This window comes from Canis lupus, chromosome 1 (genome assembly GCF_003254725.2).
Source record: "Canis lupus dingo isolate Sandy chromosome 1, ASM325472v2, whole genome shotgun sequence".
Lineage (NCBI taxonomy): Eukaryota > Metazoa > Chordata > Mammalia > Carnivora > Canidae > Canis > Canis lupus.
In genome coordinates this window covers 41,312,821-41,339,961 of record NC_064243.1, presented here as the reverse complement: position 1 = coordinate 41,339,961, position 27,141 = coordinate 41,312,821, and the positions used below count along the sequence as shown (strand labels likewise).

At 41.6% G+C, this 27,141-nt stretch overlaps 1 protein-coding gene across 3 annotated transcripts in view; it reads right to left on the bottom strand.

Annotated features, from left to right (window-relative positions):
* Nucleotides 1-27,141, bottom strand: part of MTHFD1L (methylenetetrahydrofolate dehydrogenase (NADP+ dependent) 1 like) — a 187,194-nt gene that overhangs the window by 154,792 nt on the left and 5,261 nt on the right. For 2 of the 3 annotated variants that reach the window (XM_049116173.1, XM_025422549.3), the window contains exons 2-8: nucleotides 24,202-24,286; nucleotides 22,976-23,026; nucleotides 22,832-22,885; nucleotides 20,935-21,059; nucleotides 19,020-19,120; nucleotides 16,956-17,092; nucleotides 2,683-2,794 (exon numbers count right to left, since the gene is read on the bottom strand). In XM_049116173.1, the coding sequence (XP_048972130.1) occupies nucleotides 2,683-2,794; nucleotides 16,956-17,092; nucleotides 19,020-19,120; nucleotides 20,935-21,059; nucleotides 22,832-22,885; nucleotides 22,976-23,026; nucleotides 24,202-24,286 (665 nt within the window). Of the gene's footprint in view, nucleotides 1-2,682; nucleotides 2,795-9,894; nucleotides 10,177-16,955; nucleotides 17,093-19,019; nucleotides 19,121-20,934; nucleotides 21,060-22,831; nucleotides 22,886-22,975; nucleotides 23,027-24,201; nucleotides 24,287-27,141 lie in introns of those variants that run through there. The other variant, XM_049116197.1, reaches the window with a different exon arrangement.

Below are 27,141 nucleotides of genomic sequence, written 5' to 3'. Positions count from 1 at the left end.
ACAGAATTGTTCTGTCAAAATATAATGCCTTGATCCTTTTTGTTCCCCCCAGAAGGATCACTACATTGAAATCTAATGTTTTTATGAATGCCTTTAAAAAAGTAAAGGTCCTCAAAAGAAACCTATTAAAAATAAGACACAGGGGATCCCTGGGTTGCTCAGTGGTTGGCGCCTGCCTTCGGCCCGGGGCGTGATCCTAGAGTCCTGGGATCGAGTCCCTCGTCTGGCTCCCTGCATGGAGCCTGCTTCTCCTTCTGCCTGTGTCTCTGCCTCTCTCTCCCTCTCTCTGTGTAGCTCATGAATGAATAAATAAAATCTTAAAAAAAAAAAAAAAGATACAGTTTCATTTATTTAATCATAGAGCTCAAAGGAATTCCAAAAGAACACTGAAGTAGTGTCTCTCTCCAGCCAGGATTATGCCAAAGTTGTCCCTAAATATATAAACTTTAATTAAAAGAAAATACTGCAAGTAAATATAACAGCAAAGCAGCATTCATTTAAAAGAACATAAAGGGGATGCCTGGGTGGCTCAGCAGTTGAGCATCTACCTTTGGCTCAGGGCATGATCCTGGGGTCCTGGGATCAAGTCCTGAATCAAGCTCCCCTCAGGGAGCCTGCTTCTCCCTCTGCTTATGTCTCTGCCTCTCTCTCTCTGTGCCTCTCATGAATACATAAATAAATCTTTTATTTTTTTATTTTTTTTATTTATTAGAGACGGGATGGAGGGGGGAGGAGGAAGAGAAAGAGAGAAGAGAGACACATGCAGAGGGAGAAATAGGCTCCATGCAGGGAGCCCAATGCAGGACTCGATCCCGAGTCTCCAGGATCATGCCCTGGGCTGAAGGCGGCACTAAACCGCTAAGCCACTGAGGCTGCCTACATAAATAAATCTTAAAAAGAAAAGAATATAAAGTCATAATTGACTTTCCTCATCCAAATTTTAAGCAGAGGAACAAATCTGTGATGGCCATCATTTATGGCTTGGGCCTTGCTTTTTTCAGGTGGGGAAATAAAGTTATATCCCAAAACTACATATAATTCAAATAAATTATTTAGTGCCTTTTATTTGCTAAAAGGAGAAATTAATCCTATATTCACATTATATTATACCTCTAATTGCTTTATTCATCTGTATGATATTCATGCAGAGCCAAGTACCTGAGCATTCTGGGAAATTCCTGGGCATCATCCCTGCATACTCCAATCCACCCCACCCCCTCCAGCCCCAGAGGGCTTTTAATATGATTGGTTAATTTTGGGAGGAGGAAAATTTCCTTTTTTTAAAAAAAATATTTATTTATTTATTATTTATGATAGACATAGAGAGAGAGAGAGGCAGAGACACAGGAGGAGGGAGAAGCAGGCTCCATGCCTGGAGCCTGATGCGGGACTCGATCCCGGGACTCCAGGATCGCGCCCTGGGCCAAAGGCAGGCGCTAGACCACTGAGCCACCCAGGGATCCCCCGGGAGGAGGAAAATTTCCTAGAGGGGTGGGTCTATTATTTTTCTTTTTGAAGTAATGGTTATATATTAATAATAGTTATATGAGTTTCAGTAATACATTGTTTTTTTTTCCTCCTATTACATTCCAATCCAATTAAGTTCAGTGCATTTTTTGTGGAAGAATATAAAATGGTTATCTTAAGGTGACTGGATCAAAGTTTTACACACACACACACAATTTGATACTATTCTCTATTTCACTCTTCTGTGGAGCAGTCTAGGTTTCCAGATCTAGCAAAAGTGAAAGAGGACAGAGACCCACTTTGGCTCAACCTCTGACCACCCTGGGGAAAAATGCTGCCCAACAGGCCAGCTCAGCATGGTCCTCTCCAACACTGAAACCTGAAGGCTGCAGGTAACAGGGAAGTAGGATCTCTTATACACACGTTACCCAAGGATTGAAAAGGTGGGCTAGGTACAGTGCAAAGCTTTCTTAGTCTCAGAGAGTCTTTCAGTGAATGAGAAAAAAGCATCCCTCTGGGCCTGTTCTACTGGTCCCTCGCCTGGATATGCTGATGTGGGCACAGCCCCAGCTCCTCTGAAGGGTGGTGGGGGCAGGGAGGTCTGGTATGGTCCCAGACATTCCTGGATCCCTTGGTGAAACACCATCCTAAGACCACCTGTTTCTGATGGCGACTTTCACACTGCTCTGAGGTGCCTCTGAGGCTCCAAGGAAGTGCCTGAGGGGTCACTACAAGGGGAAATCAGGCACAAGGGCTGGTCTCCATTCCCATCCCTCCCAGCAACTGTTTTCATTTGCTTTGACATGTTGAGGTTCATCTAAAGATTTCTTTGGGAGAATGGATTCTGCTCTGTTGTACAAGACTGGAAACCACTATTTCTAGTGTATCTCACACATGGACGGATAATCTACTTCAGATCACAACCGACCTGACTACTCCATGCTAGGGGCCAGGAGGGGCATGTCTGCATGTGGGAGTGGAAGGCGGCTACCGTAGCTGGCATCTTGGCTTCTCTTCACCTGACGATGTAGTTTCAGTATCAGGTAACTCAATGAGTAGGCCGTCAACATTCTGAGTTTCCTATTCTCTATACAGATGCTGATGATGACCAACCTTTCAGGGACATCCTCTCTTCTGAATAAGGTTAACATTTCTCATAACAATCTTACCTGCTTTCATTAGCAGCCCAACACCAATTTTAAGACATTTGCCCACCTGATAGGAAGTCATGGGAACAGTTGAGAACCGTAGTTCCTGGCTGTATCCAAGAAAGGGGAATCTCTTCTGGCTTAGGAGAGCCTAACACCACAATATCAGACTCAAGAAGCTAGAAAGAAAAAGAAAAACATCACATGTGTTTTAATCTGTGGCAGAGACACATGACTAGCGATCTGTGTCAACTAACTTCCGTGCAATATATAACAGCCATCCAGTTTGGTGCCACCCTAAGAACATGGACAGAATCACTTCACTAATTTCTTAATGCAGCACATGTCAGGACAAGGCATGATTATCGTATCCTAGAAAGAAAAAGGGGCACAATTTCTTCAAGGTAGCCAGTTCAGCGTGTCCACTGGGTGCAGTATCACCATCTACACGTTTTCACCACTAACTACAGTCTCCAGAGAAAGGATGGGGCCATGGAAACTACACGGATGGAGGCAGGAGACTGAAAGGGGTACAGGATGGGCGGTGTCCGGATTCATGCAGTGGCTCAGGAGGAGGGCGGGGGTGGTTGCAGGGTAGCCACTTGAAGATCTGGCCAGTTTGGGGGGCCTGCAGGCCTGTACAACTACACAGTCAAAATTAGGCCCATATGGAACTTTTACTGGATCTATGGGAGGAATTTCAAAAGCTCAAGAAAGAATCTCATTTTCTGGGAGGCTCTGCTTAGTCTCCTGTAAAACGGCTTGGTTTTTTTTGTTTTTTTGTTTTTTGTTTAAGAAAAAGGAAAGAATGCAACTATTGACACAAAACACATTCATCACAACTGTCTTGTCCAATTTTGATAACAGTGCTGGAGAAACATGTCTGGTAGGAAGGGGACATTTAGAAGAGATTGACTCTGATCTCAACCAAATAATGACCATCTGTCCCAGTACTATCCCAACTAAGCAATAGATGATCACAATCTGGATCCATGTGCAGAGGTGAGAGGTGGAGGAGGAATCTGAAGGACCTATGAGGGAAAACAGCTCTGATCGCATGTGTCAGCTATGTGGGTTGGCATTACTACCAACCCACTTAATAGACAAGGAAACTGAGGTTCAGAAAACGTAAGCATCTCTCTCATAAGTTCTGTTTCCCCTAGAGGAGCCAGTCTTAGAACACTCAATGAGGGAGAAAGAGACAACTGCCCATCCTCCACTCCCCCACACTGCTTTCCTCCCCACATTGCTTTGCCCGCAGACTTCCATGCCCTGCAACCAACCGCAGACTCTTTAGAATCAGACAGATAGAGGAGAGGAAGACAAAACATAGACATACCCATTGCTGCTACCACCACCCAAGTTCCCCATAACTAAAGGTGCTCATGCACCCTCATCCATTCTCTGCTTGGACAGGCTGATTGCTGCGGGAAGCACCGGGTCAGCAATTCAGCCTAAGTCTTCTGTAACACACTTTGGGCAAGAGGCTGCATCCACTAACGTCTCTTAAAAATCTCAGGACAAGAGATGGCAGTGCAGGGAAGCAGATCCATGACAGGCCTAGCTGGTTTATGAAAGTAAAAGGCCAGGATCTAGAACAGATCCAAATTCCTCTGACAGAGGAGGAACACGGTAACAATTTAAAAGGCATGTCTTTTCAAAGAGCAGGTGAAGGCAACCTTTAAAGTTAGCATCCCAGGAACACCTGATCTATTTGATCAATTTGGTCACGTCAACAGGGAAAAGGGAATTAACACATTCACTGGACCCAAACAGTGCTTGCTGCTTTCCACTACCACACATTAAGACACAGGAAGAGTATGCTGAAATGGTGTCACAGTAAATCAATTGTGTGACTCACATTAAAAAGAGAAGAAGCCCCTACTAAAACTGTCATCCTTTTTTTTTTTAAAGATTTTATTTATTTATTCATGAGAGACAAACACGGGGGGGGTGGGTGGGCAGAGACACAGGCAGAGGGAGAAGCAGGCTCCATGCAGGGAGCCTGACGTGGGACTCGATCCCAAGCCCTGTCTCTCCTAAAGGACGGCTCTGTGGGCTTTGAGAAGGCCCAAGAGGACAGGGAAATAAGTCTTTTTTTTTTTTAAGATTTTATTTATTTATGAGAGAGAGAGAGAGATGTAGAGACACAGGCAGAGGACAAGCAGGTTTCATGCAGGGAGCCCAATGTGGGACTTGATCCTGGGGCTCCAGGATCACGCCCTAGGCTGAAGGCAGCGCTAAACCGCTGAGCCACCCGGGCTGCCCGTCATCCTTTTTTTTTTTTTTTTAAATGCTGTGGGACCACAACACTGTGAAACGGAATTCAAAAGTTTACTGCTAACATCCCCAGTAATCTAGTGCGTTTAGTGCCACATGTTCTCCAAAGGCAGATCCTAAGAGCCGCTAAATTTTTGAGTGATGTTACATTTAGGGACAAAAAAGTGTTAAGGAAAGAGGATTTTAAACATCTGAATTTAAAAAATGTACTTCTTCATCTATTGATACTACTGGAGATATTCAAACATAGCAAGCCTCGAGAGAAAACTCAAATGTTTAACTCTCGTTGGAAATAATCAGCAGATAAGAAATGCCATTTTTGCTACATTTTCATGCACAAGAGCAGCAAAAACAGAATATGTTAAAACATATTAAAAGTTTTAAATAGTTAAGAAAAAAAAAAAAGGAAGTTAATAAGTACAAGCCCGAAACATTCATTTTGGAAAAAGCCAAGGATCACAGGTTCATGTAAGTCCCCCAAGAACACTTAGTTTCCTACACATGGTGCTTTTGATACAACCTGTTCTTTTCATTACCTATAAAACTCGGGGATCTCATTCTGACTCCTCAACTCCATATTTAAACACAACCCTCAAGTGGGCTGTGCTAATAAGCAACTGGAGGACAGTTGATCCCACAGAGAAACGACAAAAATCTCCACCATTAGGAATGATCACATTGGAGATGCTAATTCTTTCTGGAAGGAAAACTGCTAGCTGCTTAAATCAATAAATAACTCACTGAGGAGTAAGGAAGATTTTAATGAGCTAGAATTCAAGGAGAATTATCGTCTCGCTGGCTGTTTCTACTTTCCTCCTCCCAAATGGGAAAGACCCTGGCCAAAGCCAGCCTTGAAACTCTACCTCGTAACAAAATACTGCTTTCTCTGCTGAGGCTTGAGTAGAAGCAGCTTACAGAGCACCGCCCACTCCCCAGGCGGAAGACCAAATGTTAAAACAATGGTAAGACACAGATATGCTGACCTTAACGTGGAGCATGTGGGAGTAACATAGTTTAGAGCTCATGAAAACTATTTTTCACTACGTCATTGATTTTTAAGGGGTGGGGGGGCAAGCATCAGAAAATGGACAGAGGGAGATGCAGGGAAGATGTGATTTGCAAGGTCCTAAGGAACACCATGATTTTGTATTTAGCAAAAACAAAACAAAACCAACAACAACAAAAAAAAGGCATTTTAAAATTCAAATTACAGAAAGTACAACGCCCCCCCCAAGCCAGAATTTATCTTCCGCTATCAATGTGTTTTGAAAGGGCACATATGGAAATCTTAGGTATGAGATATGTATATTATCTGAAAGCTGGGATGAGTTAGGAAAAAAAAAAGTTGAAAAATAAGTCTTGATGAATTGTGAAAACTTGTTTTCTGAACTGTGTTAGTAACGAACAATATAGAAACAGGTTTTATAGGTCTCAGGTAATATCACAATTGTGGTCCTTTATCCAGCAAAGATTTGCTTCTAAAATTACAGTAACTTAAAGAGAATAAAGAAGGTCCAGAATTCTTAGTGAGTATACTCAGCAGCCAAATCCCAGGTGCAACTTGGGACAGACGCTGAGGTTGCTGAGGATCTGAAAATAAAAAAAAATCCCTGCCTACAAGAACTTAGAACTAGGATCTTCTAGATAGAAGATCTATCTTCTAGTGGTGCATAGGACAAACCACTATGGGATAGGAAAAGAAATGGTTAAACATCCAATTTCTACTTATTTTGCCAACACAGACATTGGTGTTCTTGATCAGTCCCTGCACATGAGTTGGGCAGGCATCACACACACAGGGAGTGGTCTTGAGGCAAGGGCAGCTTGAACTTGTTCTCCTTTTTTTTTAATTTGAGGGGAAGAGGGGCAGAGGAGAGAATCTCAAGCAGATTCTGCACTGAGCATGGAGCCCAACATGGGACTTGATCCTACAATCCAGGAGATCATGACCAGGGTTGAAACCCAAAGTCCCATGCTTAACCACCCAGGCACCCCGTGTTCTCCCACTTTTGATAAACTGGGACACATCGTTGGTCGTGTGAGCCTGGTTAAGTGGCTCATATGTTCTACAGCAGATTCTTTAGATTGCTTTGCAATGTAAGGTGTGTCTGTGAAATCTTACGTGGCACAGGGGCTCCTTGAGTATTGCATGGCAAAGTCCTAAAAAGTTAGGTGGTTCTTTTTTTTTTTTTTCCTAATGAAATGTCACTTTTCTTTCTACAAACACCAAATTTCCAAATTTGCTGACCTTTTCTCACTAACCGACAAGTAGCTCTTTGATAGAGTTACTTTGTTTGGTTGCCCTCACACCACCAGACAGGTTTTAGGAAGGTTACTCCGGAAGCTGGACTGAGAATGGGTTTGAGAGAGTGGGAGGGAAACATGCAAGGGGAGGAGACATTTGGTAGGAAGTTAGATTCGAACTCAGGATGGTCAGGGAGGAGAGGACGTTGGCTGGGATCTGTCAGCATACAGATGTAGTTAAACTCAGAAACTTGGTGATCTCAGAGAAACAGGTAGAATGGGCAGGAAAGGGGCCTTAAGTACATCCCTGGGAGTATTCTTATCTTCATGGTAAGAGAAGAGAAGCAAATGGTGACTCTGGAGTGGCCCAGGAGGTAGGAAGAGTAGAGTAGTCACACAGGCAAAGGGGAGAGGGCATAGTCAACAGGTATGAATGACACCCAATGGCCAAACAAACAAAAAGCAAAAAAATCCATTTTGAGCAATTAGGAATTCATCAGTGACTTTCCTATAGAAATGGGCATTAGCAACTCTGCCTGGCAAATTCCTGCCGTTTGAGTCAAGTGTGTTCCCTGCAGATGGAGGCTTCATCCAGGCTGAGTGTTTCATGAGCAGAGACTCTGTTTATTCATCCATTAATTTAACTTGGGATGTCTAACTTTCTAGTTGAATTAACTGAACATCTACCATAGATAGCATTTAAGGCTTTGTACCTAAGGATCGATATCCACATTTTACTGAAATATTAAGCAGATTATCAAATAGAAAGTAATCTAAAAGGGGATGCCTGGGTGGCTTAGTGTTGAACATCTGCCTTCAGTTCAGGGCATGATCCTGGGATCCGGAATCCAGTTTCCGCATAGGGCTCCCTGCATGGAGCCTGCTTCTCCCTCTGCCTGTGTCTCTGCCTCTCTCCCTCTCTGTGTCTCTCTTGACTAAATAAATATTTTTTTAAAAAGAGAAAGTAACCTAAAAGAAGAACGTCAAATCATTTTCATTCAGATCTTGTAAAACTTTGGCAAGATAAGAGAATGACAATTTCGGCAAAAGGCATTCCCCCCATCCCCTTCCTTGCACACCAAGTGATCTCATCTTGGCAAAGTTCTTTTCCTTTCAGAAATTGGGCATCTATCTTTTTTCCACTCCTCTGTGATCAGATCACTGGCTTTTAAAACTAAGACCTATCTTGTGCTTCTTTTGTAAATCAGAATGACTACAAGCCAAACGGACAGTTAAGGATTATGATTAACAGCACTCATCTATCAACTTTTTCCTCCGAAGGATAAGAAATGACCTTGCTTTTCCTACATGTTCTAAGTCTACCTCTTACAAAGCCATTCAACACACTTACCACTCCATGTAATGAGAAGAGTACCAACGAGATTCAGGTGGGTCCAGAATCATAGACAAGACACTTTCCCTTCAGGTGTAGCTGATGCTGACATGAGGTATAACACATAAGAGAAGGAAAGTACAACCTCACATCTGGTAATGGGAGTATTTTGAAGGATTCATAAAAAATAATTCCCTTCCTCACACTCTAGGGAGAAAATCAAATTAAAAAGGATGGCTAAGAGAGGAGAGAGTCTGTGTGTGTGTTAAGGAGAATCTAATATGACAAAGACCCAGAGCCACGTGGCACAAAAAGGAGGAAATACCTAAGTCATAGTTCCCAGAGCAGCACTAAGCCAGCCAGGCCTCACAGAGAGAGGCAGGACAGCCCTGACGATCTACCTTCTTGTTAACCCGGTACCTAAATAGCTACAGCCTGCTGGAGTTACTGCAAGTGATGCAGCTGTGGAAAATTTAACTTTGTATTTCCTGACCCGTTTGCATTTTCCAATTCTGAACTTTGGATTACACATCTGCACATTTTTTTTGCATTGTTTCCTCTGAGTCACTCTCAGGCTTCGGGTCACCTCCTCTGGAAAGCAAAGAAGTTGCCCTGGACAGAGGGGGGCCTGAGGTGCGGTCGGGAGCGTGCTCACTGGAGTTACAAGACCTCGGCTCAAGTGCAGGCTCTGCTGCTTCTCATGGGTGACCAGGCTCACCACCATTCATCTGCATGTGTAACGTTAATGAGATGCTAGAGGAAAAAAGTTTGAGGACCGTATCTTTACTCAAATGTAAGGTGCTTTATTGTTGTGGATTATGTTTAATACCTACCAATTCAAGTATTCTAATTCTTTAAATCCTATTTTAATTTGGGAACATCATTTACACTGGGGAAGAAGGGGTGAAAGGTGGAGCTGGGCTCTGCCAACGTGCAAAGAGCCCAACAGGGACGATACTAGGTGGACTGGAGGGGATACCTCTGGCCTGTTTGCTACAGGATGCGCTGGGAGCCCTTCTTTTGTGCTTATGCACCTCAAACTCTGTATAACTAACAGGCATGTAACCATATATGGACCCCTGGAGTGCATGCCCATTGGTTCCAACAGATTCTCTCACAAATCCTTTTCTCACCAATGCTAGATATAATTGGCTTGATTTGGAGACTTAAAAAAAAAAAGTCCTATTCCAGTGCACCTGGGTGGCACAGTGATTCAGTGTCTGCCTTCGGCTAAGGGTGTAATCCCAGGGTCCTGGGATTGAGTCCTGAATTGGGCTCCCCATGGGGACCCTGCTTCTCCCTCTGCCTGTGTCTCTGCCTCTCTCTGTGTCTCTCATGAATATTTTTTTTAAAAAACAATAAATAAATAAATAAATAAATAAATAAATAAATAAATAAATAAATAAAATAATGATGTCTTACCTTTTGTACCCACCAGTACCTGACAGCTCAGATGAGGAACATCAGAGATCAGTCCCAAGACATTAGACTTGCATTGAGTTCACTCTTGTTTTTTCCCAACAGTTTGTCATCCCAGATAGAGGAGTAGCAGAAGTAGACTCAATACCATTCCCTCCCTGAGGCCTTGGGCTTGTCACCAGCCTGCCAGGGAGGGTGTCAACCTCCTTGAGAGGGCAGGTGGGGGGTCCCAGTCACATTGATAGTAGTCCCTCTTCTTTCACCACACCAGTTACAGGTGCAGGTGGTGGAGGAGACTGTCCCAGATCCCAGGGCACCACAGATTTTGTGCCAAGCAAATACCAAGGTTGTTCAGTAATGTGTGACTAAGTGACCTGAGTCATGGAGGGCACAGAGCAATCTTCAATGGATTTTTCCATGTTCATGGGCTGAAAATGCCTCTGGATGTCACTTCCCATTATTCTCACTCCTGCCACTCCCCAATCATTGCATCACTTACTAACTCCAGAGAGGGGGGTGAATAGGACTCTTTTTTTAAAAGAAGATTTTATTTATTTATTCATAAGAATGTGCTAAGCTATTATTCTCATGAATAAATGAATAAATAAAGGCAGAGACACAGACAGAGGGAAAAGCAGGCTCAACGACTGAGCCACTCAGGCATCCCAAAAAGGCTAGACTTTAAAGGTACTTTTAAGAGACTGGGTTTTGTGATGATCTAGAATAAGAGCTGACTCAGGACAGTGGCTAAAAATGGAGGCTGTACCACCTCTATCATTTTATGACTTTAGAGATTTGGAAAGTCTCTACTTCTTAGAGTCTCAGTTTCCTTATCTGTGATATGGGGAGAATGAGAATTTTCTGAACAGGAAATCTGTGCAGAATCAATGAGACAATGTGAGCAAAGCACTGAGCCTGATTCATGGTGCGAACTCAACTAATGTGAGCGGTCATTACTGTCGTTACAATAGGTCATTAGTTTAAGTGTGGCCTCTACTGTGAAAGAGTTATTATGCTCACCAGAAACCTTGAAGGCCAGAAGATAGTAGGGTAACATAAAGTGCTGAAGAAAAAAAAAAAAATCTGTCAATGAGAATTCTCCATCCAGCAAAAAAGGTATTTCAAAAACAAGGGAGAAATTAGTATATTCACATATTAACAAAACGAAGGGAGTATATTATCACTAGACCTGCCCTACAAGAAATGCAAAAAGGAGTCCTCAGGGTAGAAATGACAGGACACTTGACATTAACTCCAAGCCTTATGATGAAATAAAGATCTCCAGAAAAACCAGTATTATTGTAATTTTGGTTTGTAAGTATGTTTTCTTTCCACAGCATTTAAAAGGCAAATACATTATAAATTTAAAAATATTTTTTTAAAAACCCCAATCGTGTAACTCACTAATCTCATCTAGTTAATATTTTTAAAAGATTTTATTTATTTGACAGAGAGAGAGAGAGAGAGAGAGGAGAGCACAAGCAGGGGGAGCTGCAGGGAGAGGGAGAAGTAGGCTCCTGGCTGAGCAGAGAGCCCAATGAGGGGCTCGACCTGAGCCGAAGGCAGGGGCTTAACTGACTGAGCCACCTAGGTGCCCCTAATCTCATCCCGTTTAAAAGCTAGGGATTTTTTCCCTCCGAATCTTTCGAAAAAAGGATTATTCTTTTTTCAGGATTTCATATGTACAATACAAACATATTTAGAATTTTCCAAATCACTTTTATAAGCCATGCTGTGCAGTGAATTTAAACTGGAAATGACTGTGATCATTTAGCTTTGCTCAAAAAAACCCAACATACTTTGATCCTTTAAATGGGAAAGACTTGGATTTTTTCTGTTCTTGTGTTAGTACTAGTTTCGAGGGTCTCTTTGGTTAGAAGGAGGAGAAATGAGATCCTTTGAGAAAAACAAAATAAAACGGTTCTCTTATTTCTGGGTTATTTCTTATACACACAGCTGGGATTGACCCGATCTGTCACAGCTGGAGGCCATTTCACCCGGTCCTCCAGCTGTGTCTAACCACAAATTCAGAAGAGGCTCTCCTGCTAGCAGTACCGAGTAAGGGGGTGTGCACATGGGGCCCCAAGGAACCTGTCAACCTCTCTTCCCTGGAGAGGGGTACCACTCCAACTCATAAATACCAAATGCAGAACATTCCCTCACCTCAAATTGCTTTTGGCATCAGAGTGAACTCATCAGGGTGAGGAAGAGATAAGCCAGTTCTCACTGGGCAGCAGCTCTGTCCAGTCCCCACACTGGGGAGACATTCCACACCAGGGGTCTGGGAAGCTGAGTGTGGGGCCTCTGTGTGGGTGGAGGAAGGGTGGTGATTCCTTAGCCCTACCCAAAAACAATCAGATCCAGTGCTTTGGCTTACTGACATCTGATGCTCCTCCACAGCATGCAGCTAATTTGGACAAATGCCCAGACATTCTTCCCCTCCCCCACGCATAAATGCATAACATATAGCAAAGCCCAGAAGTGATGCTCAAACAAAGCAGGAAAGTTATTCTTAATTTTCAGTGACACACTCAGATGGGCATAGAATGGTAAAGCTGCAAATTACAAAAGTCTACTCTATTTTGCACAAAACTCTAAAAAGGTACATCTCAATCCTTCATGTTCAGGCCCCATGGAGATTTTATGCATAATCAGCATCCATTTCTATTTAACTAACTCTATGTAACCATTCCTCTATATTGTAGGGAGGAATAACATTCCCATAAGAAGTAATTAATAAACAAGGAACACCCACCAGACACAACTTGAAGTACAGGGGCTTCTGAGTAACAGAACGAAGAGAGGTCCCCCACAGCCAGGAGCAAAGGATCTCTGTTAAATTACTTAAGGTTGGGGATACACCTGGTAGAGAGTGGGGGATGACCCTGGACAGGCCAAAGCTGGGCATCCACTCTTTCCAAGACAGTCTCTCTTTTTTGCTTTGGTCTCATTCCCTCCACCTCCACATGTTGTTGGGAAGCCTCACATAGGCGTCTCTCCTTCTGCCAGCCATACATTAGAAAGAAGCATATCTACCGGGCTTCCAATGAGGGACCTAGGTCCCACTATTTTTTAGCTTACCTCCTTATGATTTAATCAACCCACTGACTTTTCCACATTGTGAAGCTTGCCAGTGCCTTTCCTGACTCACCATTAACAGCAGCCAAGCAATTAATGTGGATGTCTGTAGGTGCTAAGTTCTGTGGTAAGCAAACTTATATCACGGAATGCCCCCAGCAGCCCTATGAGGTAGGGGGTATAACGATCCGCATTCTACACATAAAGAGACAAGAGACAAGGTTCAGAAAAGGCTTGAATCCAGAGCTGTTTGTCACCAAAGCCTATGTCCTAATCCTTACCAAGAACACAAATACCATGTCTGACTCCACACCCTCCAAGGCAGTTCCTACCGGTAGCAATAGGCTGTAATTGCTTGTACGTCATACCAAACTTGAGAGGTTATGTGTAGTGGAGGAGGTGGTACACAGGACTCTAATGTTACATGGTCACCTCTGATCCCCAACCTCTCAGGAAGGAAATCCCCAACCAGATGGCCAACAGGGGCTCTTGTTCCATGTCAAGTACAAATAAGTCTATTAAGAAATGCTTTACAAATATGAGTTCCTTTGACCTAATAGCCATAATCTTCTATTTCCCCTCTTCTTTCCCCAACACTTATCATTGCTGATAAGGAGAGCCTAAATGTACTATCATCTTACATTGTGCTCTTTATTCCTTGTTGATATAATTAGAAAACAAAAATCCCAAACTGTGGTTACATTTACATGTTCACTGTTTTTCACAGTGAAGGAAAGTTTCCTAAGGGTGTGGCAAGGGTGGACATACCCTGTCCTGGGCAGGACCCCAGGATGCAACCCACGTTGAGGTGCTACCACTGTAGTCTGCAGAGGTCTGCTGACCCTTTGAAACAAGGCCTAGCCACGGCCTATGTTTTAGAAATACAATACAGAAGAGTGAAAAGTCAAATGTCAGGAGGCATATTGTGGGGAGGTACATGGCTAGTGAAGTTCTAGACGCTGGCATGAAAATAGAAAGATAAAGGCTTTGCCTCGTGGTGGGACAAGTAGTAAGTAGGCCAGGTAGAAGGGGGCTGAATTCTAGAGGCCAAAAAAATTTCAAAGATGAGTATGAGGAGCCCTGAACCTTCCTTTCCAAATTTCCAGCTACAAAGATGAAGCAATAAGGAGAAAGTCCACAGTCTCTAAGATTTACAGTGATGCCATTATAAGTGCCCAGGAATCAAGAAATAGAATGTGTGTGCAACACAAACTATTCCAGAGAACTTTCTTGGATATCTACCCCATTTCTGGATTCTCTAGAGAGTAAAGCCACTTGATTGTTCTCAAAGTTAGGATGAGATTTATCCCAAAGAAGAGTCAAGGTGATTTATTTCCATAATAAAAAAGTACTTTGAAAGATGTCTTTGTTTTACAAAAATACAGATACAACTAGCAAAGTATCTGTGACAGCTGTGAAAACATTCAGTTGCCAATGAAGGTATTTTTCTCTTTTTTGCCACAGCTGTTCAGTTCAGAGTAAGGTCTGTTTTCCTCTTCCACTAAGCTTCCAAATCAAAAATCCCCGACTCTGAATTTCAAAACCTAGTCCTTGAATTTTCTTGAATAGGCTGCCACCATGTGGTGACCACTAAAAAGGCACATAGGTTTGAGCTTAAATGTGAGACCACATTTCTTAGCTGTCTTAATGGGAGAAAGAACTTTGTTTATTAGATCCATCTGCCACTCAAATATTACAATTCTCAGTCAAAACACCTGCCTTCCCTGGACAGGACTACAACTGCTCATCTCTGTTCTCATGGGGCACATGAGGAACGTGTATTTTTCGATGTTGTTCTGCAGTTACTCTATTGTACTTAACCCTTTTAATTTAACTTCACAAATTTGCTTGAAATTTTTGAAATTAAAAACTTTTATTAAGTGTTCCAGCCATGAAATTGTAAAAAAATGACATAATGCACTTGGACACCCAGCCCATTGCCCAGAAAAAAGGCATGATCAATTTAAGTGAGTTTTCTTTCCACCTACACCCACCTCTTTGTCCCTATAGTTTCCTGATTTAGTTCAAGGTCCATAGATTTCTTTATTCTTTTACTTAATATATGAAGCCCTAAAACATAGATATATATGGTATTGCTTTTAGACCTCAAATAAATGGTGTCACATGCAATATCCCTTGTGCAAATGCTTTTTTCTAGAAAGCACTATATTGAAAAATTCTTTCACATTGATATTTATAGCTCAAGTTCTCTTCAAAATTGTCTTGTTTTTGCCCTTCTGCCTCCAGGTAAATTTTAGAATCATCTTGTCAAACAATCCAAAATAATAATAAGTCAAAAAAAAATAATAATAATAATAAGTCAAGACTTTAACTCAAATTTATAGATTAATTTGGGCAGAATCAGTATCTTTAAGATATTGAGTCCTCTTATCCATGAACATGGTATCTGTTTTTGATTCTTCAATCACCTTCATCAAAATTACATAATTTCTTTCAAAAGATCAGAAATAACTTCTGTTAAATATATTCCTAAGTACCTTGTATTCCCATTGCTATTATAAACTATAATTTAAAAATTAATTTTTAAAAGATTAATAAGAAATTATGGGGCACCTGGGGTGGCATAGCTGGTTGAACATCTGACTCTTGGTTTCAGCTCTGGTTGAGATCTCCGGGTCATGAGATCAAGCCCTGCATCAGGCTCTGTACTTAGCAGAGAGTCCACTTAGGGCTTTCCCTCTCGTTCTACTGCTCACATGCATGAGCTCTCTCCCTTTGTCTCTCTCAAATGAATAAATCTTTAAAAAGAATTTTTGAACTGTGAGTGCAGTGTTTAGAAATGCAATTGGTTTTTGCATCTTGATCTTATATCCAAGAACCCAAGTGAATCTTACTCTTCTCTTTTTCATAGATTCTTTTGGGCTTTTTATGTAGGTAATATTATCATCTAAGATTAATGACAGGGTAGTGTCTTCCTTTCCAATCATTATAAATCCTTTTTTCACATTATGCCTCTGTCTAGTAATTCCCATAGAGTGCTGATTAGAAGTACTGATAACAGGCACCCTTCTATCTTTCCAAATTTTAAAAGAAATGTTTCTAATATTTCATTATTAAATGAGATACTTGCTCTAACTTTTTATAGATATTTTATTGGGTTAAGGAATTCCTTTAATTTCCTAGACCAAGAGTTTTTTTAGGAAACAAAATCATAAGGGATTTTATCAAATGACTTTTCTGTATTTACTAGGTGACAGCATGGTTTTTAATCTGATAACGTGCTGAATGTTAACAGATTTTAATGGATTTTTCTGATATTAAACCACCCCTGCAATCCTATGCTAACCCCAACCTGCTGCTGGATTTGGTTTGCTAACATTTTGATAATGATTATTTTATCTAGGTTCACAGATGAATGGGTCTATAATTGCCCTTTAGCATCTTGTCCTCTGGTTTGGACACTCATAAAATAGGCTAGAAAGTGTTCTCTTTCTATTCTTTGGAGAAAAAATTATGATCTGTTCTTTGATGGTGGCAGAATTTGTTTGTGTGGTTAGTGGGCAGACTGATCCAATGTCTTTACTGTGTAAAAGTCTAATCAATTTTACTTAAATCCATTTTGTAAGTTACATGTTTTAGAAGTTTTCATTTCATATAAATTTTCAAATTTATGTCTAACATTGTTCATCGCCTCCTTTTTAGAAAATGAGTTTTGTTCTGTGGTTATGCCTCTTTGTTCATTCCTAACATTGCTGGTGTTCTCCTTTTGTCTTGATTATTTTGGCTAGCAGTATTTCCATCTTACTAGACTCTTCCAAGAACCAACTTTTGGCTTAGTTCATAATCTCTCACATTTTGCTTTCTATTTCATTAATCTCTGCTCTTTATTGTTTTCATCCTTTGAGATTTTTCTGCTCTTCTTTCTCTTACTTCTTACGTTCAGTGCTTAGTCTATACATTTCTAGTCTTTTCCCTTTTCTAATATAAGCACTTAAAATTATGTTTTCCATATAAAAGATGTTTACCTTGCTTTGAAGATGAGGTGTCTTCCATTGAGAGGTCATTGTCATGGATCCTCTTCTCTGGAACAGGCATTGCAGAGCAGCTTCCAAAGACCCATGGGCTCCTATTATCAAGATCTTCTTTCCATCTAGGTTGACACCTACCCACCAAATGGGAATTCAGTATTATAATCAAAACGTGAGAGCCTTCCTCCCATGCAGTTTTAGTATAAGGAAAAATAACCCCTTAAAATTTGGTCCTCTGAGCCATGTTATAGCCTACGATGACTATCAGCCATTAATTTACTCTTTGTGAATATTATGGTAGAGTGACTGAGAATCATCATGCTGATAATTCATATGATGGAAAAATAGGGTCTACATGGGTTATTTCAGCTTAATGGCTAATGTCTTAAAAGTATATATTAAAAGTTAACCTTCTAATGGAAGCTTGGTATATATTTTGGAGATTTTTTACTGAAGTTACTGAAGTATAATTGACACACAATGTTACATTAGTTTCAGGTATACAACATAGTGATTCAATAAGGCTATATGTCACGCTATGCCCACCATAAGTGTGACTGCCACCTGTCACCATACAATGGTATTTTAATGCCATTGACAATATTCCCTATGCTGTATCTTTCATTCCCATGACATATTCATTCCATAACCAGAAGCCTGTACATTCCATTCCCCTTCACCCATTTTGCCCACTCCCCCCTCCCATCACAACCACCAGTGTATTCTCTATGTTTATGGGCCTGTTTCTGCTTTGTTTTTTAGATACCACATGTAAGTGAAATCATATGATATTGGTCTTTCTCTGACTCATTTCACTTAGAATAATACCCTCTGGATCCACCCATGTTGTCACAAATGGCAAAGCCTCACTCTTTTTTATGGCTGAGTAATATTCCATTGTATATGTATACTACAACCTCTCTACCCATTCATCAATCAGTAGATACTTAGATTGCTCCCATATCTTGGCTATTGTAAATAGTGCTGCAATAAACATAGCGGTGCAGATATCTTTTGGAATTAGTATTTTCATTTTCTTTGGGTGAATACCCAGGGAATAGAATTACTGGATCATACGATATTTCTATTTTTAATTTTTTGAAAGAATCTCCATACTATCCTCCACAGAAGCTACACCAGTTTGCATTCCCACCAACAGTGCACGAGGGTTCCTTTTTCTCCACATCCTCACCAACACTTTTATTTCGTTTTTGATTCTAGTCATTTGATTGGTGTGAGGTGACATCTTATTGTGGTTTTTATTTGCATTTCCCTGATAATTAGTGATATTGAGTAATTTCTTCATGTGAATGTAGGCCATCTGTATGTCTTCTTTGAAAAAATGTCTATTCAGACATTTCTAATTATTTCAATTATATTATTATTGGATAATGAGTTGTGTAAGTTCTTTATGTTTGGGATATTAAATATTTTGGAATTTTTGTTTGATTGTTGTAAGTTTGGGTGTAAAAGAGGGACATTTGCTGCTTTTTTACTCAAGCTGGAATAGAGAAAAATTTAGTTAAATTTTTATATATTCAGCTAGAAAGACCTTAAAATATATGAAACAGACAATAATAATTTACTAATTAAATCTGATAACTAAGAAAGAAATTATTCATTTCTCTATCACTGACATAAAAGAGCAAGGTCAAGGGGAGAATAGAGGAAATTAAATACTGATTATTGAAAGAGATGCTCCCTGATAAACCCCAAAGTTTCCATACTCTGAACTATATCTGAAAGCTTCCTCATTTAAATCTTAAACATAAGTTTTATTTAACTTTACATATTGACAGACTGAGAAGTTGAAGGTTGGGACATTTTTCATTGTGGTTATTCTGAGTGTTCATGAGAGAAGCTGAGCATTTGTTTACAATAGGTCACTCATCTTTACTAGTTTCTTTATAAAACTGTAATACAGTTGATCCTGTTAGAAAAATTTGTCAGTCATTTATATCTCCCAAAAGATAAGAAAAAGAGCCGACATTGAATATCACCTCCATGTTTCAATTAGAATCTTCCAAAAAGAAATCCTTATTTCTGAAGGAGCCATCCTACCTGACTTTTCAAGAAGTTCAATTACAGCTCTGGCCACAGGTGAGACGTAACATTCATGGGCATCCCCACGGACCAGCCTCCCCAGGTTTATGTCTGTTACTCTGAATTTGAAAATAAGGAAAGTTGTAAGTCAAAACTTGGTCACAATGTACTCATCTGTAACACAAGTATGAATCCCAAACAACACTGGATAAATAGAGTATAAATAGAGTATATTAAGTCATTAAATATAAATTAAACAGTGAGCAGGAATAAAGGCCTCTTGCTTCTTAGCTTAGAGTAGTCCCTCAAGAAACTCTGAAGCAGTCTCTGTGGGTTGGGAAAACCATGGGAATTCTGGTTCTGCCTGGATAGAAAGACCACAGCATAAGGCCATGCTGGGCCTCTCTGTGCACAAGTGCAGGGAGCTCTGTTCAATGCACTACATGGAATGGTGGCACTAACATGTGCAATACTATTGTCATGCAGTTAAGCCCACTTTTTCCTTAAGGGAATTTATAACTCCATCAGTATCAAAATCCAGGACCAATCCTACAAATCTGTGGTAGTGACCTAGCAAGGCTTGGGATTCATAAGTCTGATTCCCATCTAATGTCAGTACTTATCTTCTTGGGAAATCAAGAAATAAAACCTGAGTGACCATGTCCTTTCAATGGCTTCTATGCTCTTCCTCATTCAAATCCAGAAGCAAATAGCCCATACGTATTTAGTGGAAACCAATGGTCTCAATACAAAGTAGTAACAAAATGGGACACACAGAAAAGTTTTCACAGTTCTCTCTTTTTATGAAAGATTTGAAATTACACTTTGATAACTTCAGATTCTGGATGTTTTCTAATTGATTAAGGCTTCTTCTCCCTTCTAGTTAGCTTAGTATAGGATCAGAGATTTTCATGACTTTTCAAGCTGTGTTTGGGTATTTCCATGGTCTGAATGCCTGCAGAGGCTAGAGTTAAGGGAAGGAGACTGGGTGTGCCCAAGAGGAGGCAGCCTTTCAATCCAGCTCCCATGAGATATACTGGATTGGGAGTCTAATTTTTAAATTTGCTTACAACCTTATAATGCTAAATATATTATGTTCTTTTTGGTCACAGTACAAAACACTTCCTATTTCCATGTAGGAAAGTGAGGTTTATAACTCCCCAAAGTGGGGAGTCCTGATCGCCCACATGAATGGGCAGGACTCCTTGTCTCATGAAGCTAATGTCACGCCAGGACATGAGTCACATACAAATATTAGCACACCACATATTTGTAGCTTCCCCCTCTAATTTCAAATAAAACCTTGTGTTATGAATAGAAGTGCTTGTTTTGCTTTTCTCAACTGGCCTATGACTAAGGGAGAATATGGTACTGCTGGTGACTCAGGACTCTGGGCTGTTTCTTTGGTCTGGCAGAGTTATCAAGGAAAAGCTTATTAGAAGATGAAGGCTGGCCAAAGGCTCCGTGAAGTCAGGCAGGAGGTTGTGAAATGAATATGCTGCTGTGAAGCACACTATTTCCAAAATGGCACCCAAGCACTACAAAAGGGCAAGTGCATTTTCCAAAATAGGTAACTTTCTTATATGGAATTTTTTTTTTAAAGATTTTATTTATTTACTCATGAGACACAGAGAGAGAGAGAGAGGCAGAGACACAGGCAGAGAGAGAAGCAGACTCCCTGCAGGGAGCCGGACTTGATCCCGGGTCTCCAGGATCATGCCCTGGGCTGAGGGCGGCGCTAAACCCTGAGCCACCCGGACTACCCCATCTTATTTGGAATTTAAGAAGCCCTCACATCCCTGAAATAGTTAAAATATTTCTTCAACTCTTAATTACTGACATAAATGTGACAGTAGAACTAAAAGAAAAAAAGGTCACAGGAGAAACACCCATTTAGCCATAGAGCTGATTGTTTTCTTTTATATTGTCTCACCCATCCACATCTTTTTCTGGCTTCAAGGCATTGAGGACTTTGTTGCTAAATGAGCTCTCTGAGATCTGAAGGGCAAGGCCATGTACTCTGGTGTCTTCATTAATCTTCAGGATTTCATCTATAATCTATAGAGAAAAAACAACACCCTAAAATCAGTTTTATAAAACTAAGACCCAACCAAAAAAGCTTTATAGGAAAAACAGATTCATAAAAATGCATGTTATTGTTTCTTTTTCACTCCTTGTTGAAGACTTGCTATAAAGCATAATGAAGAAAGTCTATTTTCTCTTTTCACGATGTTGATAAAAGCTCAAAAGAAGTATGGCTGAATTCTAGTGCAGTCTTTCTTATTGTGCTACTCCCTGCCACAACAGAACAAAACAAAACCAAACGTTGAGATAGGCAAAAGACGATTTCCTGTCCACAATTATACTCAAGCGAAACACACTGCCAGTTTTTAGGGAGACCAGAAGGCATGAATCTCAAGCATTCCAACCCAGCCCAGACAAGCCCGTATTTCAAATACAATGTGTTCAACAAACGCTTCCCAACTGTCACACCCAAGAAGCCATCACTCAGGTCCTTGTGTTCCCTAGCCCTGAATGGATACAGAAAGCATTTCCAAAGGCTTATGGCTGATAAATGCTACACACAGATATCTCCTTTTTATGGGAAACACAAAAATAATTTCCTGAAAAAGACCAAAGTACAGTCTGGGAAGGTCATGTAAAAGCTAATGAATGGCTAGGTGTGTCTTTCAAGAAGAAAAGCTCTATCTTGTCTGTTTATCTATTTAATGTCCGGAGATAACATATAAGTTTCCTTCCTTCCCCCAGGTTGCTAAACTTTGACCCATCCTTCACTTGATTAGCATATACTCCCTTCAGAGAAAAGTCTGGCCACAGGATAAAACATTCTGTGACCTACTATCCCATCAAGGGACCCTCTCCTCCCACTTTCTCACACCGGTTTTTTTCTAGCCTTCTATTCCCCTCCCTGTAAAAGAAAAACCCTTTTGCCTAACTCAGAGGATTGTAGATCTTATGGTCAGAGTGTACTCCCTATTGCAATAATCCTTTTGAATTATTTCTCTCCTAAGTCTGGATTTGACACTGGCTAGAATGTGGATGTGATATGCAGAGTTGAATCTGCCATCTGGGATATGATGTAGCACAACAGGGAATAGGGTAGCAAGATCAAAGGAGCCTAAGTTTCTGGTGGCCTTGTGATGCCACCATACCAGCCTGCTTCTAAACTTGACCTATGTATGAGAAAAATAAATGTCTGTGTTATTTCATATTCTGTTATTTGAAGTTTTCCATCACTGGCAGTCAAACCAAATCTTCACTGCCGCAGCCCTTATGAGGAAAAGCTAGCCACAGAAGGACCAAATGCTAGCATGCCTGGTGGTCCAGTTTCCTCACCACTACTGGCTGCTTCTCCCAGACTTCAGATGACACTTGCAAAAGCTATTACTCCCAGAAGTTTTGCCTGGAAAGGACGCTGAAGATTATCTCATCCTATGCCTTTATTTTATTGATAAAGGCAACTACGATCCAGACAAGCCAAGGGAACGGCCAAGGGCAAACAACACGTCGGGACAGAATGAAACCAGAACTAGTCCTCCAGACCCCGACTGCCAGACGATTTCCACTAGACGCTGCTGCTGCAGCCAAAGAAACATAACCCAAGTCGCCAAGTCATAGCTCAAGTCCTCAACAGAAACATACCAAATACGTCAAGGAGCATTCACACTAGAGGGAATAGTAAACTCTTCCCTCTGAGTTCAGCCACAAGCAAAGACTGATCTGTTCCAATGACAACTAAGAGACACCAACAGGTATACTGTATCTAAAGAGGAAAGCACCCTGAGTGTTCAAGTCCCCATGGTAGTTACCTCGTCTTCACTGCTATCCGGAGGGAGACAAATGTGAGTGATGTTCAGACCAGCCTGCAAAGGGGACACAAGGTTATTCCATCACTGTAAGAGAACGTATCATCAAAAAATTATAACAAATATGTAGAATTCAACGGTCCTCACCTCCTCCGCCAAATTCTGGTTTATTTCCTGCATCAAGTTATCATCACCTGCCTTAGGAGATTGGGAGTAAGAGGGAGAACGTAAGTACAACAAAAATATCTAAAAAAAGCACAAAAAGTGATACAGAGACTAATTTTGTGATTATGAATTATCTAATTAATTAGAAAGAGAAGGATATACACAATCTTATTGCTCACAGAAGGAGACTAATAGCTGGTATTTATTCACCTATCAGTCTCTCAGCTTTCAAATTATGTTACTTTTAAAAAGCAACAACCCTCCTAAGGCACATGTAGCCGCCCAGCCAGGACCCCTTTCTCAGTGAGGACACCGAAGACACGATTTAGATCATGTGCCCATAGCTGGAAAGCTTCCAGCAAGCAGAATCCTAGCAGGTCTAGGCTCCGATCATTTTTTTTTTCTACCCTTCTTGCTCGCCTATCTTTATAAAGGGATGTGGACACAGACCCCAAGAATGCGACTGACTTGAGCATAGCTCCAATCCTGAAAATCACGGCGCCGATGGAACTACAGGCTGCTATTCTGACACATTAAGTGCATGCCAAAAACAACAGTGGCAGCCCAACTGCTGTGCTGTGTTAGCTTACAGGCTTGGCTCACCTCATTATTTCCCTGCACCTGTCACCCAATGGGGATGCCAAGAAGGATGGGAAACAGTGCCAACTACAGTTGCAAATGAAGGGGCTGCAGCCAAAAGATGTACATGAAATGCAAGGACCTTCTGACATGTACTGACGTTTGAAGAGCCAAAGTTACAGCAGGCTTTACCCGATTTAGTAGTAAGATTACTAAATACTGTGCCTCTCCAAGCACCTGCCTTCCACAGAAACAAAGGGGGAACCTTTCCTCACAACGTGTTCAAATCGCATCTGATAAGCATCTATGAGCATGTACAGACACAGTTCATCCTATGTAACACAACTTCTGGGGGTACCTACCTCCTAACCTCTCAAAGCTACTCATGTCAAAAGGAGAAGGACTCACAAAAGACCCACTCAAGCAGGGTGGTCACTAACCAGTGATCTAGTAAAAAGCAAAATGACCAAAGGAAGAAGAGGGTGATGACAGTATTTTCATCTGTGGCCTCTCTTCCCTGTTAAGACCACTTCTGTGACAACAAATGCCCCTGGTCTTTCTGTATACAATTATCTTCTACATTGAAAGGCATCCTAAAAGAGCAGCACTGAACCATGGTCATAGCTTACCTGAATAATAGCAAGCACCGGCTTAAAGGTCGGGTTTTTTTCTTGCAATAAACTCAGAACCTCTTTTGAATTCTGAATGACTTCTCTACAATGAGACAAAAAGACAACACACAGTCATTCATGTCTTTGTTAACGACCAGAAAGGACGGATACAACACATTTTCCTAGAAAGTTCGTTACTGTAACTGAAATTAGATGGTACAGGATGCGTTGCAAGGTGGGAAGTGTGGTGAGGAGAGGGCACAATCCTGATATTTAAGTGCAACACAGGGTATGCTATAACCGTCGAACCCTAAAAATAGGCAGAGGTGTGCAAACTAAATGTCAACAATTAATTTTCAATTAGTTCTCTTGCATTTTCCAAGTTTACTTTAATAAAAAATGTTTTTTTAAAAGATTTTATTTTTTTATTCATGAGAGACAGAGAGAGAGGCAGAGACATAGCAGAGGGAGAAGCAGGCTCCATTCAGGGAGCATGACGTGGGACTCGATCCCAAATCCCAGGATCATGCCTTAAACTGAAGGCAGCAGCTCAACAGCTGAGCCACCCAGGCATCTCTTCCATTTCTTTTTAAGTAATCCCTTTCCTCCCCCCACACCCATGGGACGCCCTGGGGACTGCAAACACTGAGGGAGGGTAGCAGAGACTAGGGAGGAGGCTCACTGTGGGGATAAATGCCAGGGCCCAGAATTTAAAAGAATGTGAAGGGATTGGGTGGGGAAGAAAGCAGAGGGAAAGTGAGGGGGTGGGGGGTGGGAACAGAAATACTCCCGGATGATGCATCGGAATTCGGAATTATACGCTCCCAAGGCCTCTTAGGGAGACAGCCTGTCAGTCCTCTGGGCTCCCCACCACCCAAGTCTGCATCTGGATTTCTAAAAGTCCCAGCAGGTGCCACCTCCATCTTAGCACCACTGGGAGGAAGGAAAGGGGTGTGAGCCCAGGCAACGCAGACCTAGATAATGTGGTACAAGTCATATGCTCCTTCTGCAGTCTTTGGGGGATGAGCAATTTCAGACCCCTTCACCACCATCGCTGTGAAGTGGTCCTGCATATGAAGTTGGCTTTTGCTCTCTCACGATAATAGACAAAAGGCTCAATCAAGGCAGCACCCAAACCCCATGTTAAGACCATCGTTAAATGTTGCTTTCTGCCTCCGATAGGGTCTTAACAATCTTCCAAAAGCTACAAGTTGAAGTTGCAGGCAGATAGCAGCAGCAGTAAACGGCTGAGGGCACGGAGGCACTGGTCAGCTTCTCCCAGCTTTCAAAGAAGCAGATGAACGTACTGGAGGGAACTGCTCTTGAGGAGGTAGATGAAAAGAGAGGGGTGCTCAGCAGACATTTTAAGGTTTCAAAACTCCACCAGGGTGAGCCTTCCTACCTGACACTGGGGACTTCCTACCGGGGACAGAATGGGTAAGGCATGCAACTGCACACAACCTGTGAAGATTTTCGTCCGTTTTGTTTCCAAACACTTGGCCGAAACAACTTAATCCTCCCAGAAATAACTGTATTATTGTGTTGAATAAACGCAACTACGTGGAAGTTCACAAACTGCCTTACAAATGGGCACTAAATTTAATCTCCTCTCACATCATGCGTGGCTGAGGGCCACACGCTACGCCGTTTCCCTGCCTTTCCTGACTGCTAATTTGGGCTGACTTCTTATTTCTCCCTGGCCCTGGAAAAGGCACTGGAGCGGAGGTTCCAAGTGGTTCTTGGCAGCCTGCGGGTGGATCGTCTGGGGAGCTTGGTAAGAAGCAAGGATTCTGTGCCTCACCTCAGAAAGCCAGATTCAACAGGGCTGGGTGAGGCCCAGGAACATGCATTTTCAATAAGGGACCTAGGTGGCTCTGAGGCACCAGTAGAGGGGAAAGAGCCATGCACCTCTGGGATGCAGGCCTCACACGGACCAACACGATCAGTTCACGGAGTCTCTAACCAACTCCAGTAGCCTCATCTGTGAAATGGGTGTCCAATGGTGGATACCTTTGTTCTCACAGTTGTAGTCTTTTTCTACAACTCAAAGCTACCCTGGAACACTAAAAAATACTCATTTGATGGCAACAGTTAACCCCAAAACATTCATAGCTTTGACTACCCCTCGATAAAGTGAAAGGCCCACACACTTCCATAAAAGCCCAAACCTGTCACTAATAACGCTAATAAAGCTGGCTAATTCACTTGTTGTAGGTGTAATGTTTCATTCTTTGGGGTTACTCCTTATTCCTACAGTGATAAAGAAAGTTAAGCAGGAAAGCAGTCACTAAGGCTCAATAATTCTAAAAAGTAGCATAATGTTTCCAATCAGAGATTTTCTTACTCCTGGTGGAAAAGCTGCTGTGTCAACTTCCAGCTAGAAGGCAGGCGGGACCCTCCAGCCAGGCTGCCCATGTGCAGTTAAAACTCAGAACTTTATTATACTGAAGAAGATTGTAATAATTTGTAACAATATAACTAGTGGATTAAAGGATCTACTACTGGAAGGACTTCAATTACCTCCATTTAGACCTTTAACTTTCTAATTGATTAAATTCTTCCTTCCAGCTTATTTCTTAACTCAGGCAGAACTGGAAGGCAAAGCATCCCTAGTAGAGGGGAATGCAAACTACCCCTTCAAGCCATAAGGACTGCCCCAAGCCAGCAAGACACCCCCATCCATGACTGACCTCAAGATAATGACCTGACCTTTACTGGCCACCACCTGCACCCACTGACCTTAGTCACCCATATATCCTATATAAACAGAGAAGTATTTTCAGTACATTAGAGACAGTTTTTGAGATGTTAGTCCACCATCTTCCTGGTGTTGGCCTCACTGAAATAAATTTCTTTCTCGTTTCACCACTTGTCTCTTTGCCTTTGGATTCGGTCACTGGTAAGTGGTTGAACCTGTTGCTTGGGATCCCCAGAGCCCGACGCTCTTGCAACCCTGGC